This window comes from Podarcis tiliguerta (assembly GCF_965153285.1).
Source record: "Podarcis tiliguerta genome assembly, chromosome: 12".
Classification (NCBI taxonomy): domain Eukaryota; kingdom Metazoa; phylum Chordata; class Lepidosauria; order Squamata; family Lacertidae; genus Podarcis; species Podarcis tiliguerta.
In genome coordinates, this window is record NC_139545.1 from 6,558,501 (window position 1) to 6,577,652 (window position 19,152).

At 42.2% G+C, this 19,152-nt stretch overlaps 1 protein-coding gene across 1 annotated transcript in view; it reads left to right on the plus strand.

Annotated features, from left to right (window-relative positions):
- Positions 1-3,214: 3,214 nt before the first annotated feature.
- The window catches only part of DPY19L1 (dpy-19 like C-mannosyltransferase 1), a 37,425-nt gene continuing 21,487 nt past the window's right edge, over positions 3,215-19,152 (plus strand). The window contains exons 1-9 of the mRNA XM_083407031.1: positions 3,215-3,661; positions 5,575-5,643; positions 6,620-6,644; positions 7,574-7,661; positions 8,594-8,731; positions 9,886-10,006; positions 11,887-11,980; positions 14,995-15,052; positions 18,301-18,392. Coding sequence (XP_083263157.1) covers positions 3,286-3,661; positions 5,575-5,643; positions 6,620-6,644; positions 7,574-7,661; positions 8,594-8,731; positions 9,886-10,006; positions 11,887-11,980; positions 14,995-15,052; positions 18,301-18,392 — 1,061 coding nt within the window. The 5' untranslated portion in view covers positions 3,215-3,285. The remainder of the gene's footprint in view (positions 3,662-5,574; positions 5,644-6,619; positions 6,645-7,573; positions 7,662-8,593; positions 8,732-9,885; positions 10,007-11,886; positions 11,981-14,994; positions 15,053-18,300; positions 18,393-19,152) is intronic.

The following is a 19,152-nucleotide window of genomic DNA, read 5'->3' on the forward strand; positions in this document are numbered from 1 at the left end:
GATAAAGCTTCTAGAATGTGGGCGGACGTGACTGAGAGTGTAACAGTACACAAAAAGCAAGAGCTAATGGGATGCAGTTTCTGTGGTTCAGAAGCTAGCTAGTGAAGTGGCACATTTAAAATTATATATACCGTATTTTTCGCTCCATAGGACGCACTTTTTCCCCTCCAAAAATGAAGGGGAAATGTGTGTGCGTCCTATGGGGCAAATGCAGGCTTTCGCTGAAGCCTGGAGAGTGAGAGGGGTCGGTGCGCACCGACCCCTCTCACTCTCCAGGCTTCAGGAGAACCCCAGCGCCAGACCCACAAGGTCGGGGGACAGTGGGGAGGCGGAACGCCGCCATCCCGCTGTCTCCCGATGTGGTTTGGAGGCTGACGGCAGGGAGACGCGTGCTTCTCCCCGCTGCCAGCCCCGTAAGCTCCGGGGACAGCGGGGAAGGCACAGCACGTCTTCCCGCTGTCCCCGGACCTGATCTGAAGGCAGGCAGTGGGGAGAAGAGTGCTTCTCCCCGCTGCCTGCCCCGCAAGCTCCGGGAACAGCGGGGAGGTGCAGCGCGTCTTCCCGCTGTCCCCGGACCTGGTCTGAAGGCAGGCGGTGGGGAGAAGAGCGCTTCTCCCCGCTGCTGGCCCCACAAGCGCCTGGGGGGGAAATAATTTTTTTTTCTTTATTTCCCCCCCAAAAAACTTGGTGCGTCCTATGGGCCGGTGCGCCCTATGGAGCGAAAAATACGGTATATATTTTTAAAAAGTACAAGCTATTCTTTTGCATGAACAGTTTATTAATTAGGGTATTGATAGGCAGAAGGTACACTACGGTTCACCTGACCAGAACACTACAGTTCATCAGTTTTGGATGGATCACTTAATCCTTGCTAGCAAGTTCTTGCAATAGCAGATTTTGATCTAGGAAGTTTCCTAACGCTCTTAAGGAAGAGTACATACTCAAGAACATATAATGCAGATTAGTGATGCCAGAACTGTTAGGAGATTAGACCAAACAAATGTCAGGACAGGATGGACAAGGCATCTGAAGGAGCAGCAGCAAAAGTAGAAGGAATCTGAAATGGAGAAAGCTGGAGATAAAAATCACTTAATCACAAAGACTCTGATACTTATGGGCAGCAACTGGGGGAATCCAGCATACTCTTACAAGTTTGTACAGGGTGGTGGTAGTGGTAGGCTGCATATCTAATTCCTGGATCCATCATGCATTCAATCCCTGGAACAGCCAGGCTAGCTTCCTGGTAAGGTAATGACCGTCGAAGGATGGGCCATTAAGGTAACAAAGGAAGTGGCTCTGTGCCAGAAAGAAAATAGGCGTGACCCCCCCCCCTCCCCCAACTTGCTGGGAGTTAGAAAGACTCTGTCCGCACAGCAACTTTACTTCTTTGGCAAGAAGTCTTAGTGAAAAAAACTCCATAAAAGGCATAAGGAAGGCAGATTGCTGAATCTGTTGTCTGTGAGACCGGTGAGAGCTAGGCCTGAGCATTTGTAACCTGCCGAAAAGGCTCCCAGGGCAGCTTACAGGAATTCAAAGCAAGGCTACCTGCAGGCTTACATTCAAATAAATAGATCACACACATGGGGAAAAGAAGGAAGGCCGAGGAAAATAAAACTCAAAACGCAGGGACCAGTTTTCTAGACAGTTGTTCCTATATGGACCAGCTGGCACAGTTCAGAGGCAGTAAGTGCCTGTGGAGCATGGACGGAATGGCTGCTCCCAGATGACAGTTGTCAGGAGAGGAGGCCTGATTATTATTACGATTATTATTATTATGAGCAATGAAGCTGGCTTGTCAAATCCTGAGCTGCGAAGCCTCTTTGTGAAGGGGCAGCCTACCCCTGCATCCCAGCTGCCAGAGAGATGGAGTCTAGCTTTCTCCTGATTGAAGTGCAGAGTGTTTGAGGACCGGGACATTCTCAGGGAAACCAAAATGCTTGTTTACAGAGCTATTTGCTTCTTCCAGTACACTAGCATTAGTTCGCCTGTCTTCCCAAGTGATGTGTACAATTTTTCGGAGACACCGCTGATGTAATCTTTCGAGGAGTTGGAGATGGCGTTTATAAGTGGCCCATGTTTCACAAGCATACAGTATGGTTGATAGATCTCCGAAAAATCTTACACATCACTTGGGAAGACAGGCGAACTAATGCTAGTGTACTGGAAGAAGCAAAGATCACCAGTGTTGGATAAATGATTCTTCAACATCAACTTCGTTGGACTGGTTGTGCGGATGCCTGATTATCATCTTCCAAAGCAACTACTCTATTCCGAACTTAAAGATGTAAAGCGTAATGCTGGTGGTCAACAAAACGGGTTTAAAGACTCTCTCAAGGGAAATCTTTAAAAATGTAGTATAAATACCAACAACTGGGAAACACTGGCCTGCGAGTGCTCCAGTTGGAGAACAGCCTTTTCCAAAGGTGTCATGGGCTTTGAAGACACTCGAACTCAGGACGCAAGGGAGAAACGTGCTAAGAGGAAGGCACGCTTGGCAAAGCCACAACGTGATGAACCCCCAAACGGAAACCAATGTCCCCACTGTGGAAGGAACGTGTGGATCCAGAATTGGCCTCCACAGTCACTTAGGGACTCACTGTTAAAACCGTGTTAGAATGTGTTAAGATGATTACAGGATAGAAAACAGAGGAAGATGGAAAGGAATTGCTGAAATAATTAATGGAAGTGGAATACAAAAAGGGGAGGCGTGAGGAGGTTGTGGAAATAGGTGAATGAAAGATAAAATATTGGATGTGTTTGATGTATTTTAAACTGTCTTTGTATTGTATTGTATTGTATTGTGTATTGTATTGTTTTTTTCTCTTCTTTTTTTTTCTTTTACTTTTTCTTTGTAATTGTTGGAAAAGCAATAAATATTACTTAAAAAATAAAAAAATTAAACCGTGTTCACGGAAGCCAATCTTTCTCAGCTACAAGTGATCGCCAAATTAAAAGAAGCCCCCTGCACCCCAGCTGCCGGGGAGATGGGACATTGGCGAGAGGAAGCCCTCTTCCCTTCGTGCCTTTAGGAGCGCCGCTGGTGCAAAGAGGCCACGTGGCGGGGCTGGACTAGATGACCCCCGGGGATCCCCTTTCGAACTCTGGAATTCCGCGAGGCGAGAGGGGAGGGGGCGTGTCCGGGCGCGGGCGCGCGGGCCGACAGTTGCCCGGGCGCGCGAGAGGCTCTTTCTCTCGGCCGTTACCTCGCCGCGGGAGCGCGCGCACGCACGCGCTGCGAGGCATCCCCTTTCTCCCGCTCGGGCCTGGTCCCGCCCCGCTCCGGGAATGGGCCGGCCGAGGCGAGGCTTGGCCAAGAAGGCGCCGCCCCCCTCAGGCGGCGGAGGAGGAGGCGGCGCTTCCCCTCCGCCTTCTCCCCCTCCGCCGTTACCTCAGGAAGGCAGGCGGCAGCAGCAGCAGCAGCGGGGCCTGAGCGGAGCCGGCGAGCCCGAGCGCAGCCCCAGCCGAGCCCACGCCGAGAAGGGAGCGGCCCGCGGCCTCCAGCAGCCTCTGGGCAGGCAGCTCCCCGGCGGGGCCTCCAGCGCCATGAAGCGGGGGGGCGCCGGCAGGAGGGCGGCGGCGGCCAAGAACGGCAGCCCCCGCCCGGAGGAGCAGCGCGAGCGCCTGGCCCGGGGGCTCCGCGAGTGCCAGGACTGGCTGCGCGGTGAGAGGCGGAGGGAGCGGGGCCCGGCCCTTCCCAGCGGGCTTACTCGGGAGCAAGCGAGCCCACAACCCCGAGAAGTGATGGGGCGGAGGCGGAATTCGCTTCCGTGTGAACGCGAACCCTTCCTCGGATTTAACGGGAGTTCTTCTTTGGAGGGGGGGGGTGTTTCGCTTGCAATATTTGGTTTCCGCCCCCAAAATATACATTAAAAAAAGCTTTTAAAAAAAAAAAAAAAAACGTTGATGGAGGTATCCAAATGTGTCCGAGAAGTGATGTGGCGGAGGCGGAATTCGCTTCCGTGTGAACGCGAACCCTTCCTCGGATTTAACGGGAGTTCTTCTTGGAGGGGGGGGTGTTTCGCTTGCAATATTTGGTTTCCGCCCCCCTTCAAAAAAAATATACATTAAAAAAAGCTTTTTTAAAAAAAAAATTACGTTGATGGAGGTAATCCAAACAGGTAACAAAATGCGGCATTTTTTTGGACATTTCTATCCATGCTCAGAAATAAGGTTGGCAGAAAGGAAGCGAGTCGTTAGGATAGTTAGAAATAGATGGATGGGCAGGCGAGCGATGGGAGCGCGCATTCGCGCAGCGGGACACGGGTTTGCCCCCTTTTGACGAGAAGTCGCTCCACTTGCCCTTTGGGGTGTTTTTAATTGTAGATTGGTCATCATTGAATTTGCGTGCTGTGAGCCAGCTTCTTGCAGGTTGAGGAAAGAGCAGGTTATTATATATCTATGTATCTATATATATATATATTTCGCCGGTAGGGCTTGAATGGGAATGGAGAGGATGCAACCTGCTGCTCCATTCTTGGAAGGGGTGAAAATGGGAAAGGGCTTAGATACTGATGGGACCGAGAATTTATGAGTGAGAAGGCAGAGGACATCACCCTGACTTCAACTAGGGATGCTGCTCTCTAAATCACCCTTTCGCTGGGACGATAAATTGTTCCTTTAAATCCAAGACACCCAATAAAACCTCTATGGCTCTTTCATTTCTTCAGTTTGCTTCTCTGATACTTGGAAGGTTGGCAACCTAATGAAAATCCTTGTGATCAATTTCAGTGGTACTGGGTTTACATTTATAGAGCTTAAGCAAAGGGTTGTGAGGTTTCTTTTTGGGGGGGCGGGGATAAGTTAGGCTTTTATTTTCCATGTTCCTGTGATTTTTAAAAGTGCTGCAATCATAAGAGCCGTACCTTTTTCTCTGTAGATTGTGTTCTATCAAGCTGTCTCCTAAATTGTGATGTAAGAAAAACATGGCGGGGTTTGTCAGCTTTCCTTAACAGTGCAGAATGTGATTTTTATCTCCTTAGGTAACATAGTATCTTTTGCTGAATTACTACAAAATTGTTTAAGGACTGTGCATACTTGTCCTTTCCTCAGGCAACATGCTATATGATACGGTGCATAAGACTGCAATCCCATGTGTTTTCTAAGGAGTATACCCCACTAACCTCACTGGGACTTGCTTAGGAGGAAACATGTGTAGGATTGGTCTTCACATGCAATAAGCTTATTACCTAAATAACTGTTAAGGCTTTTAATTTAACCAATAGCATGAATTCAAAGTAATGATCTGCATTTGTTTGAATTGGGAACTTAGATCTGCATTTAGTCCAAGTATTAATAATCATGCAGAAACTAAACAAAATGTTATTCAGGTTCATTTGGACTATACATGCTGTAACTCAGTATTGATACTTGCTATTGTTGATGGTAGGGGTGTAAAGCCCTAGATTCAAATAAAAGCAAAAAATGCAAAAAAGTGCACATGAAAGAACTTTGTAAAAGTCATCGCTTTTTGCCCAGAGCAAATTTGTGAACTGCTGTAAGTTGAAATACAACTTTTAAAGAAATAACTTTGTGCAATTAGAAAGTCTAATGAAATTATTTTGTTTTTTAACACAGCTTATCTGAATGAAACAGGAATCTTCATCGCAAGAGCAGATAGCAAGATATGGATTACCCTTATAATGGGTAGGAAGAAATATATGTTTAAAATTGTAGTTTTTTAACAATGCAGTCCTCCGTTTCTACTCAGAAGTAACTCTTACTGAGTTCAGTTGGAGTTACTTCTAGGTAAGTGTATACAGGATTGCAAGCTAAGTCTCAGCTGCTGGTATACTTTTGATTCTAATAAAGACAGAGGTTTGTATCCAGTTGTGTGCCTCTGGTGTTGGCAGGCCTTTTGATCCAGCAGAGGTTGCTGTGAGCTAGTGTAGAGAAAATGATTTTTTTCTACAGTCACCTAGCATGCTTTTCTAAAGGGTCCCCAACCCTTTGGAGTAGATCTTGGGAGAGTACAGGAGGTAGCATAAGGAAGTGAGGGTCACTGAAAATCACACACAAACCTACCTTTTGATAATGGAAACTTCGCTGGGTTGAGGAGGGTTCTGGCAGTGGAGGAACACAATTGGATAGAGGCCAATGTTACTAGATTACTTCGGTTCATTAAGTATGATATTGTCACTGTTTGAGTACTGTAGATGAAACTTAAGTTTATTTAACTTCATTCTTAGAGTTGATCTCACATTTTCAGACATCTAGTGACCAAATACTTGAGGTTTTCACAATTCTAATGACAAGGGCCCTAATTTTAAAGTAAGACGCATGTGCACAATTCGCCATAGACTTCATGTACTGGTGATACAATCTCTACTGTTTTCTGATTTGTTCATGTCTCTGTGCTTCTAGTGTAATGAAATTGCTCTCTGGACATAGTATCACGATTCTACCTTCTGAGGAGCCAGTATTCAAATAGTTTGACTTCAGTCTTTGTTGGTCTGGGTCATGCTCTCTTTTGTACAGTTATATATCTAAAATACATTAAAAATAAGAAAGAGTAACATTCTGGGTCCCTATTGCTGTTCCTAAGAACTAGGTGTAACTTTTAAAAGATTTTTAAAACAGGAGGTTGAAGTAACTTACCTTTTTGATTATTTGTTTTAAACAGCCGCCGTTGCTGGAATTCTTCACTGGTAAGTTTATCTCTGTTACAAGGTCTCAGCAGGCATGTGTGTCTCATCAAGGTCCACCTAAAATTGTGATCTTGTTATATTATTAATGCCTTAGGCAATAGTTCCTATATTTGAGTTTTCCTGTCTCTCTCCTTTTATATGGACAAGCAATCATATGGACAAGCAATCATGCTTGGCAAGGGGTTGGACTCAATGGCCCTTGTGGTCTCTTCCAACTCTATGATTCTATGATTCTATGAATCAGAGCTTCAATCTCTCATTCTTTTTTACTCAACCTTTTTTGTCTACCCACACATCTTCATGCATGCACCTTCCCCTGCTATATTTTTTTCTTTGGGGGATGGTTTATTTCCCAGGTCCAGAAAGCTAGACCCTTTCCTGATGAACTGCCATGGGGGGGATCCAGAGTTTGAAATTCGCCAGGCGCATTTTGCACCTGGCTACTGGCCACTTATGGGCTGATATCTGGGCACCAGGATGGCGCCTGATGTCTCCATCATTTGGAGGTACATGCCTGGGGATCCTCGGATCTTGTTTGCCTTCACACACTAGCAATTCACACACTGTAGAATTCAATCTGTGATATTTTATCTGCACAATCAGAATAAATTTCAGGAACTAAAAAGTTGTATTGTAAAATACGACTTTTGAGCCATCTGGCCCTGTTTTGACAACTGTCATCCTGGTTTAAGGAACCATGTGGTTCTGCTTAGGGAACTCTGCTCCTGCATCCTGCATAGAAACAAAGTGGCTGGGGGATGACAGCTGTATTGCCCTGTTCCTCATCTGCTATGCTCTCTGTGTAGGCTAACAAAAAAAAGTACACCATTTATTTTTGTGATCTCGTTTACAAGGCTGTTGTAATTTAATACTAGTTCCTTCAAGCTGCAGATTTATTTCTGAGTTTTGTTGTTTTTTTGTTTCTTTAGGTGCCATATAACAGCTCTCTTTGAAAATGACCGCCACTTTTCTCATCTTTCAACCCTGGAAAGGGAAATGGCTTTTCGAACTGAAATGGTTAGAGCTTCTGTACTTGAAGTGACACTGCTATTTTTAAAGCTGTTACCCAAAATGTGTTTTTAGTGTTTTTCAGCCAGCCATGGATACTTACCAGTTCTGTAATAGTAGTTTAAAATAGTATACATTCTTGCCTGTGATTTATTTTTTAAAAATGAAACAGCCATGAAAGTGGATTTCTGAATCAAATGGGTATTGCAAATATTGGTATGATAAGCTATTAATAAAATAAGATTTTAATTTTTGTTCTTTCATTCTCTCAAATTACCTAGAATGATTAAATTTATATTTAGTCGTGTTTATTCAACATTTCTGGTCTTCTACTTTTTGAAAGCAAACACTGCTTACAAATTATTTTTGGCTGAGTTTGGACATCACACTAAACTGTGGTAGCAATGAGTGTAGCCTCCCTTTAGGTTCGTTCACTCCCCACTCCCACCCTGTTCTCTAGCATGTCTGTGAGAAGATTGGAAGCTTCCGCTTCTGTGTTTTTAACTGCAGCTTTTCACTTAACTGTCCCAACAAACTTTAGTAAATTCTATCTATGGTTTTTTTTTTAAATAAGCCAACCTTGAATTGCAGTTTTTAGCTACGAATATTGAAATAAGTCAACTTCAAACTGCATTTTTTGAAGCTGCTGAGTTTCAGTGAACCTTGTTTGTTTGTCACTAACTGCAAAGATAGTCTTAAAGCATCTTACAAGTTTTTAAGAAAACATACAGTACGAATCACTGTTGTATTAACAAGCAGTGCCCATCCTTCAAGAATAGAAGAAGGGCACATCCTAGGTGTGGTTTTAAAAAGGTTAAGTAGACTCATTGGTACTTAAATTAATAGCTGTAATTTATTGACTTCTGTTGCTGTAAGAGAATAATACAATGTGAAGGTTCCTGCTAATTAATTTCATCTTAATATATATATATTCTCTTTAGGGTCTTTATTATTCTTATTTCAAGACCATCACTGAGGCACCATCCTTTCTGAATGGAGTCTGGACGATTATGAATGACAAGCTAACTGAGTATCCCCTTGTAATCAACACACTGAAACGATTTAATGTCTATCCAGAGGTAAGGCACTTCTTACATTTGGGCTTTAATTCCATTATGTGGTTGTATGCATAAATCCTCTTGAAATAAATGATACTTCTTGTGCAGAATTAAACACCTTTACTTAAAAGGCAAGGCAGCAACAGGCCTCCTCAATAGTGGCTCCCCATTTATAGAACACTCCCAAGTGAGACATGCATGGCACCATCACCATTTGTTTTTATGCGCCAGGCAAAAACGCTGGTCTCCCAGGTTTTTAGATCTTAATTTCCTGTTTATCTTTTACTGGAATGAGGTTGAGTTGGCTCTGCCTTTTTATATATATATTTGGTGTGTTTTAGGTTGTTTTAATCTAGTTTTTACACTTTTAAAAATGCTTTTTATAAGAATGCTGCTGTTCAATTACTGAGTGTTATATCAAATTGTAGTCATGTAACATATCTTGTTGGACTCTAATTCCCATCATCCCTGACCATTGACCCTGCTGGCTAGGGCTAATGGGAGTTGGAGTCCAGCAACATCTGGAAGCCCATAGGTTCTGTACTTGCTCTGTAGATTGTGTCACGGGTCAAAATACTTGTGTCTACAGATGCATTGATCAAGAGAGCCTGAATACCTGAGTGAAGAGAGAGGTGCATCTTTAATACTGTAATAGGATGCAACTGAAAAATTGATGACATGATACAACCCCAGAGGCACAGAGTGCCAAAATGAGGGCACCACCACTAAGAAGGCCCTAGCATGGATGACCATCCCTTGGCTCTGGTCACAATTAGTACCTTGCATGGGCTCAGAAACAAATGGACAGCCAGTGGAGCTCACATTTTGATGTCAAGGCGTAGGTAAAACTCCTTGCCAGTTGTAGGAGGGAGATAAATACACTGGGGTTATTTTAGTGCCAGATGAGTATCGAGTGCAACAGCTGGTTCAACCCTTAACATAAAACCTGGAGAAGGCTGTATGAGTATGCTTTGTGGTACAAGATTATTGGCTCTGTAGTTTGAGCTTCTATCTCATAAACAATGTTGTAAGAGGTCAAATGTAGTATCCTGGAAGAAAAAACATCTTAAACTAGACAGATATTTCTGAATAGCAACAGATAAGCTTCTTTTAATCATCAGGATAATCTGAGTCAAAAAATTCTTTTGAAATTCTAAATCCTATTTTCTGCACAGGTTGTTGTAGGCTTTTGGTACCGATTATACACAGAAACGATGAATGTGATGGGTATTCCGACAAAGAAATGTTGGACAGTGAATAGAGGAGAAGACCTCAGTCCTGTTGAGAGCTGTGAAGGCAAGTGCTGCTTGGTCTTTGTTCATTATTGGATGTTTGGCATGATGGCATATGGAACACCAGGGGAAGGTTTACAAAGCCTCCTTTGTGTAGGCAAAGAAAAACGGAGGTGTTTGCTACATCTGTGGACTGATGAAAGATTTTAGCTTGCAATAAATAATTTGCTAAATTACAAAAATAAATTGCAGTAAACAATTTACTATATTGCAAAGAATCTTCAAGTGGCTTTTTAAAGATGCTGAAGGGCATGTGTGCTTTTTCAGGTTTTGTAAACTTGTTAGATGAAAACGCCATCTTTAGTTTTTCTGTCAGTTTGGAAACCTTCAACCTTAACCACACATTGTGTCTTAGCTGTTCTCTATTTCACCAAGAAAGGGACGCGGGTGGCGCTGTGGGCTAAAGCCTCAGCGCCTAGGGCTTGCCGATCGAAAGGTCGGCAGTTCGAATCCCCGCGGCGGGGTGCGCTCCCGCTGCTCGGTCCCAGCGCCTGCCAACCTAGCAGTTCGAAAGCACCCCCGGGTGCAAGTGGATATATAGGGACCGCTTACTAGCGGGAAGGTAAACGGTGTTTCCGTGTGCGGCTCTGGCTCGCCAGAGCAGCGATGTCACGCTGGCCACGTGACCCGGAAGTGTCTTCGGACAGCGCTGGCCCTTGGCCTCTTTGAGTGAGATGGGCGCACAACCCTAGAGTCTGTCAAGACTGGCCCGTACGGGCAGGGGTACCTTTACCTTTACCTTTATTTCACCAAGAAACAGGGAGTATGTGGGCAAATTCACCCCGGTCATCAGTATGACTGATGAAGCATAAACATTCATCTCAAAATAATAAGGATGGCACCAGTATCTCAGCAACAGACTAAAAGTTAGGATAGCTAGGAGGGTAGGAGAAAGATTAGTAGCTGGTTGCTATATTTCTGTAAATTCATGGACCTTTCTCCTGCTCCTTACTCAGTCCTAACTGCTGTTAAGATGGCAGGGAGTACTGCATTTGCGGTGATTGGATACTTCCAATTAGCAGCCACAACACTCGTACATTTGATTCCTTGCAATAATGCTTCTGGATCTCAATCTGTTTTCTTTTTATATCAAGCTGGAAATTTGCAATCTCCTATATGGAAATAACAAAATGTACAGTCTTATGGATTTGTTTTCACAAATTAGGTGTGCATCATGCCTAACTGTTACACAGTTGCATCCTTTTTGTTGTCCTTGTTTTGTTTTACAACTGCAGTCATAAAATGGTTATAGATACATGCATATTGACAAATATCTCTTGCAACTAATGACAGTGGAGAAAATTGTCTCAGTTCCTGGGCTTAATTTATGCAGGCAGACATCTTTTGTTTCAACTTTTAAATGCCTGCTGACTTTTCTTTTCTGCCAGGTCTGTGCAGGCAATTAGGAATATATCTTTCTACAACAGTTAATTGATGTCTGATTTTAACTTTGTGCATAGTTTTTATTTTATGGTTTTATGCATAGTTGTAAACTGCTTTTATTCTTTCAAATGAATTAGTCATATATAAACCTTTTTATAAATACATAAATATTCTTTATCAGCATGTTGAGTTGAAGACTTGTTAATGTAAGACCAAAGATAGACAAAAACAGGGAAAAATTAAAGTCAGTTCATAATTTATTCTTATTAGCTGATGTGACAGTGAATTATCTAAATATTTTTTGCTTCCATACTGCAGAAGATGTTCATACTAGAGCTTTTGATGTTCCAGCTGAGGTGGCCCCCCTTCCCCCAACTGCCATCACAAAGATCATCTTTTTCTGAGGGGAGAACAGATTTGGCTTTCTGAAATGCTTTTTCCCTTGTAGCCTGTCTTTACTGTTGCATTATATAGTTTTAATAATACTTGTTTGTTCTGTAGGGTTGGGAGATCCTGCTTCTTTTTATGTGGCTATGATATTTCTTCTGAATGGATTAATGGTGTCAATATTCTTCCTATATGGCACATACCTAAGGTAAGGTGCACAAGAAGAAAAGCTGATACATTGAAAGTTACTATCGATTTTTTTATTTTTAAATATACAGCACACTGCATTTTATGTGGAGTCCTGCACACTAAGAGCCAAATGATGTAACTGAGCTTTAGGATGTTTGTTCTAATCTTATCTAGTAATTCCCCCCTTTCTTTTAAATCTCCCTGAAACAAAAAATTTACTTTCTTGAAATCTGGACTAAATTTTTGTAGCTTGCTGTTTGAAAAATATACCAAAGGAAATATGGCAGGTTAATACAACAAGAACAGATTTTGTAGTGTTAGGGAATATTTATTCTGCCTCTAAATGTAGTTCAGTCTGTATCGCATTCTTAATTTAGGCTGTTTGACCCTGCCCTGCAAACTTAATTATATCTGAACTCAAGTTAACATACATATACTGCTGGATGTGGTCCAAAGTTGTGTTAATGTGAAGGCACAAGGTTACCGGAGTACCATTCGGCACCTTAAGTATAGTTCTGAAGTATTGATTTTGAATAGCTTCAATCCTTTGTAGGAAGTGTGCCAGTTTATTAACATTGGCAAAACTCCAAAAGCTGGTCACAAGATATAAATGTGCTTATTTATGTTACATTGAAAAGCTGTGTCAGAAGCAACACTTATACATGCCAAGGGTATGCTTGGGATCACAATGGTGATACAATCTTAAAACGTAGCCTTTAGAGACTTGCTTCTGAATCGTGAGTCAGGATGCTGTCATGTCACCAAAAGTTGAGTTCTTTCCTTTTTACTTTGTAAATTTGGACTTTTACTAGCAGAATATCAGTTCTTGGTTGAATTTAAGGGAAGCTAGTACTGTACTTAATTTTTCAGCTAAACATTTATGCTAGGATTCCGAAGTCACTTCTCTATTTCACTGGAATAAAGCTAGAGAATAACATACAATCATATAAGCATCTAAATCTTACTCAGATCCATTGAAATAAATGCACTTTTCCATTAATTTCAATGAGTCAATTCAGAGTTTGATATCACAGTAACTACGGGCTCATTTCTGTTTGTTCTTTGATTTCTAGGCATGGGTCTGAGAGATTTTTCTTTTGTCCCACCACTTTCCTCTGGAAAACCCGTTGTTTATTGCTGAATTAGAACAAATGTCAATTGGCATGTAACAGAAGTGAGCGTCTTCCCAGAGTAGGGGTGCATAAAAAGTAGCACCTTCCATTTCCTGGGTATATGTCTAAAGCTACGTTTAGCTTCTAACAGTTTGCAGTTTAAACAGTTCCCTTTGCTTGTATTTGTGTAATTGATTGCAATTAACTGGATGCTTCAGGCATATGTGAAAGCTTGAGTAGCTGAAGTGGTTAAATAGTTTCAAAGCATGAATAAATCGCTGATAGAATTTTTAAAGTGTAGCTTAAATTTCAAAATTTCAGTTGGAATAGCAGCTTTTCTCATAAAAGTCAGTTGCAGTGGAAACCAGTGGCCATGGGGAATAACAGTAGCAGATGTGGGTCAGGAACCAAAGTGCTTTTTTGCATGCATATGCAGCCTTTTCATTTCCACCAATTCTGGCAGCAGGCCTCAATATTCTTCCTACCATGAAACATGAAAAGCTGCTGCCAGAAGGAAAAAGCTCTATGGGTGGCAGTGCATTTCTCTGCAATAATCTGTAGCCGTGTATTATGTTGCTAGTTTCACTTCTGTGCTTTTTTTACTCTTTTATGGTCACTCGTTTAAAAATGTAAGCAGCTTTAAGGTTTTTTGTTCGTTTTTCTGAGAGAATGGAAAGTCTGTGAAATCAGGAGTAAATTGTGCCCTCTATGGATCTTTCTGTGCTTTGTTGACACTGGTAACATAATAATTTACAGAGATGAGCTGCTCCATATTTCCTCTCCAGTATATGCAAAATAAAGCTAAGCCAAAATGGAGAAGAGGAAGTTTCACACTAAAGCTTTTGTGGGCTGTGACGGAAACTCCCCTTCTGGCAATTTTTGGTGTGTGCTTGTGCAAATAAGGGCAGAATTATTTGCTGCTACTGAGAGGGCTGGAATCATTGCCCTTACTTGAGTTTTTCATTATTTACACATCATTGCAAAGTGATCCAAGTGTGTTGCGTCCATAAACGTCCATTCCGTCCATAAACTATGTGACATCCAGTTGGCTGGGATCACATATAGAAGATTTCAAGAACAAACAAACAAAAAACACCACAGATACCACTGCTGATTGAACAGCAAACATAACATATGCACTGTAATTCAAAATTATTACCAATTTTAATACTGAGACACGTATTTTAGAACTACTTTTAAATCATGGTTTCATTAATCCCCTAGATGGCAGTGTTTGAGAAGCAATTAGATGGATATTTTAGAAATTATTTTTAAAGCTATTGTAGTTTCAAATTACCAGTCAACTTTCTCTGCATCGCCCTTACCATTTCCTAAGTCTTCTCAAGTCTTTTTCTCTAGTCTCAAAAGAGCTGTCTTACTACGAGTATAACTACAACTGTTAGTATCTTCTTAAGGAGAATAGATGAATGTTTAACAGCTACATAATAGTTAAGTTGTAGTCAAATTCTTAATGTTTTGATTTCCTTTCTGCATCTTTTAGAATGGAATGCTTGGTTTAAAACATTCTCAAAGCCAGAAAGCAGAGTCCATATTAACATAATAGGCAGTATTAATTCTCATCATCTCTAGCTCTGTATGAGACAGTTGCTCCTGGTTCAGATGTAAATATCAAGACCAAGTTTGTGAAACAGCTGCTGTAGCCTGAAAGGTTACAGTCCTTACTTTCTAAACCTGGGAAAGGAACTACACAAACCTCAGGATCATTCCTGATCTTTCACATGTAGAGTTTGAGCACCCTTTGCTAAGAAGTAATTCTTTTTGTTTATCTGACATTTGGATGTAAACTTCTGTTAAGTTCATACAGTAAACAATATTTTAATTTTGTAGTGAAAGATGTTGAATTGCTCCTTCTAAAGACTCCAAAATTTGTTACTTTCCTTTTCTTTCCCCTGTACTACAGTGGCAATAGGTTTGGAGGACTGCTTACAGTGGCGTGCTACTTTTTCAACCATGGGGAGGTAGGTTACTCAGAATTTAAAATCTTTTGTTTAATACAAGGTCAGATCATTTGATAATGTTCATATCCCTTAAAGTAAATGTTTTGGTTTAAAACACAAAATAAGTTGGAAGGTTGAAAGTGTCCTAGGCTGTTGGTCAGTATTCCTTTATTTGCACTGCTGCTTGCAAATGAAATGGGACGCGGGTGGCGCTGTGATCTAAACCACAGAGCCTAGGGCTTGCCGATCAGAAGGTTGGCGGTTCGAATCCCTGCGACGGGGTGAGTTCCTGTTGTTCAGTCCCTGCTCTTGCCAACCTAGCAGCTTGAAAGCACGTCAAAGTGCAAGTAGATAAATAGGTACTGCTCCGGCGGGAAGGTAAACGGCGTTTCCGTGTGCTGCTCTGGTTCGCCAGAAGCGGCTTAGTCATGCTGGCCACATGACACGGAAGCTGTCTGCGGACAAACGCCGGCTGCCTCAGGCAGTAAAACGAGATGAGCTCTGCAACCCCAGAGTTGTCCGTGACTGGACTTAACGGTCAGGGGTCCCTTTACCTTTACCTTTGCAATTGAAAAACTCCTGTAATGTGCATCATGATGCTATGCATGTTTACTTGACAGTTCAGTAGAACTGGCAGAGCTTACTCACAAGTAAATGTGTCTAAAATCTGTGACTACCTGTATATTTGATTCATTGTGTAGGATAGATTGGGTACTGATGTAACTATGTGATTAAACCATGGTTTAGAACAATGCAGCAAGCCTTGGATTTGTGTGTTCACCTTCCATTCCTTTTCCTCCTTCATGGTGTAAGCTACCAGTTCAGAAACCTTTCCTTCTGCCAGCTTGATAGCCTACCACTGACATTCTTGAAATTAACTATATTTGCTGTTAACGCATTGTGTCACTCCAGAAGCTAGGCAGGCCCTGGATTCCACCCCACATTGTGGGTGAATGGAGTGTGCCTGTGATGTCACACGCTGGGAGAAACCCCAACATGCCCCCCAAAAGGCCCACTGCTGCAATGGGAGGGCCCAGCAGAGCCTGTCGCAGCCATAGCAGGCCATGCAGAGCTTTTCGGAAGGTACACCAGGGCTCCTTCCAGCAGCCCTGCAACAGGCTGTGTTGAGCTGGCTGCGGAATATTGAGGAGCCCCGACCCCCTTATTGAAAAATTTGTGGATGCCTAGGCACCCAGAGGGCAGGGTGCGCTCCCGTTGTTCGGTCCCAGCGCCTGCCAACCTAGCAGTTCGAAAGCACTCTCGGGTGCAAGTAGATAAATAGGGACCGCTTACTAGCGGGAAGGTAAACGGCGTTTCCGTGTGCGGCTCTGGCTTGCCAGAGCAGCCATGTCACGCTGGCCACGTGACTCGGAAGTGTCTTTGGACAGCGCTGGCCCACGGCCTCTTTGAGTGAGATGGGCGCACAACCCTAGAGTCTGTCAAGACTGGCCCGTACGGGCAGGGGTACCTTTACCTTTTTAGGCACCCAGAGACCCGCAGAGACTGCACCCCTGTCAGAAGCTTTTGAATTCCTGCCACTTTGTGAGAGAAGGGGAGGTGCTTGTGAGCCTAAGGCTTTTAATATTTTGTTGGAAGCTGCCCAGAGTGGCTGGGGAAACCCAGCCAGATGGGTGGGGTATAAATAAATTGTTGTGGTTGTTGTTGTTGCTGCCGTTGCTGTACCTGGTTCTTGCTTATGAACTTTGCACTGAGCTCTGGTTTAGCATAACACGCAAATGTGGCCAATATGTTGCTTACTGGAGAGTTAAACCATAGCTGCTAATTTATTTTGTCACTGTAATAAACAAATGAGAAAGGGTTTTTTTTGTTTTTTTTTGTACATTTGTTCTTAATTATGGAAATGTGGAGATAACTGTTAAAGCATAGGTTTGGTTTACACATAATACTAAGCCACTACTTAAATTAGCAGGAAGGAGCCCAAGCAAAGACTGTGTTGCTTCCAGCCTTCATATCTGTTTGAATGATAGCACTTGAACTAAGTTGTTATTAAAATACTTTATAATTCACCTTTCATTTCCAGAAGAAAAACCAAGGTAAAACAAGTAAAAGCTAACAGCAAGTATAAAAGAGATTATAAAAATATAACTACCCATAATTAAAACACATAGTAAAACTGTTTCATCAAAACATTAAAATATCCATAATTAAAAAGTGTAATAAGCACGTCCATTAAAACAGCATAACAGTTAAACTTTTTTGCACAATATATTTATTAATGAAATAAATAAAGCTTTGTCGTTAAAGAGCTAATTGTTCCAGAAAATATTTTCTCCCCCCTTCTCTTCAAGTATTAATCTTTCCAGGAACATTAGAAATTATTTTACTAGATTTCCCCCCATGACGCCTGTTTTATTTGACAAAGAAAAGAGCCGTAACCTCTTGAAGCAATGTTACATGTTAACTATATGCATGTAGCCACTTCAAAATCTAATATAAAATAATAATTCCGATGACTGGTCCTATGTTTTTTGTTTTGTTTCCAGATATTTCAATCTTGTATCTTTCACATCCGATTCTTTTAATATTTAGCTGTATATAAATTGTATTACTTAAATGGTTTGACTAGGAGTGTTACTAAGCCAACATGGCAGTGATTGAGTGAAATATGGAGAGTAAATCCAAGTAGGCCATAATCAACAGTAGACCAATTGAAATCATTATATTATATGACTAATGGGTTGTATTCAACAAGTGTTTTACTCATGAGTAGACCCACAAAAATTAATTTATTGAATTTATATCCATCTCTTCTCCAAGTGCCCTCAGTTAGTGACACTAAATTAGTCATATTAATTACTTTTAATAGGCGTACTCTGAGTAGGACTTGCACTGAATGCCACCTAATGTTTTTATACCACCTGGAACTAAGAATGCCAGAAAGAAGATGAGCTGCATCATTTAATCTGTAAAATAATGAACGTGTAGGAGATTTTTGCAATTTTGCTTTTACTGCTTTGCACCACTGCATTTCTCGGTTGAAGCTACCAGAGTAGATGATAAAATTTTGTTAAAACAAAATCAGTTGTTTTTCAGCAGCATTGCAAAACTTTGTTACCTTTTTATTCTTCAAGCATACATTGTTTTGCTTTTAAAGTCTTTACTGCAACACTGTTTTAGATATTAATTGCTAGTGGAAGTGTCCACAATTTCAGTTTTGCTATATATAAGCTTCAGTTGCAAGCACATTGCTTTGAAGTGGAAAACAAGTATTGGAACACACAGTGAATTCACCTAGTTTTTACTTCCAGAGTACTCGTGTGATGTGGACTCCCCCTCTTCGTGAAAGCTTTTCATATCCGTTCCTTGTGGTTCAGATGCTATTACTAACCTACATTCTCAGGTAGTTTCCATTTTTCTCCTTTCTTCTTAAATATGAAGAGTTAAAACAAAATCCCAAACCAGGTATTGATTTATATACTTGTATCTTGTGGAGGGACGCGGGTGGCGCTGTGGGTAAAAGCCTCAGCGCCTAGGGCTTGCCGATCGAAAGGTCGGCGGTTTGAATCCCCGTGGCGGGGTGCGCTCCCGTTGTCGGTCCCAGCGCCTGCCAACCTAGCAGTTCGAAAGCACCCCTGGGTGCAAGTAGATAAATAGGGACCGCTTACTGGCGGGAAGGTAAACGGCGTTTCCGTGTGCGGCTCTGGCTCGCCAGATGCGGCTTTGTCACGCTGGCCACGTGACCCGGAAGTGTCTCCGGACAGCGCTGGCCCCCGACCTCTTAAGTGAGATGGGCGCACAACCCTAGAGTCTGTCAAGACTGGCCCATACTGGCAGGGGTACCTTTACCTTTACCTTTTTATCTTGTGAAGAGCGTGATATTCCTATTACGTTTGGAATGTTCATTATTGAAAGTTTTCAGCGCCGCTTTCTTAAAACTGGACCAGTGAATGGCACTGGTTCAACTGTTTTTAGCTGTGCCTTTGCCTTGAAGTGATATTGCAGCCCCAGAAACGTGGTTGCTGCAAATGAATACCCATCCCACCATGGTAGCTCTTTTTCATGGTTGCTTTCCTTTCTTTATACAGATCAGTGTTGTTAGTACTGCTCACTGGCTTGATTAGAGAAAGGTTTGTAGTCATGGAAGCCTGATGGTGGTGGGG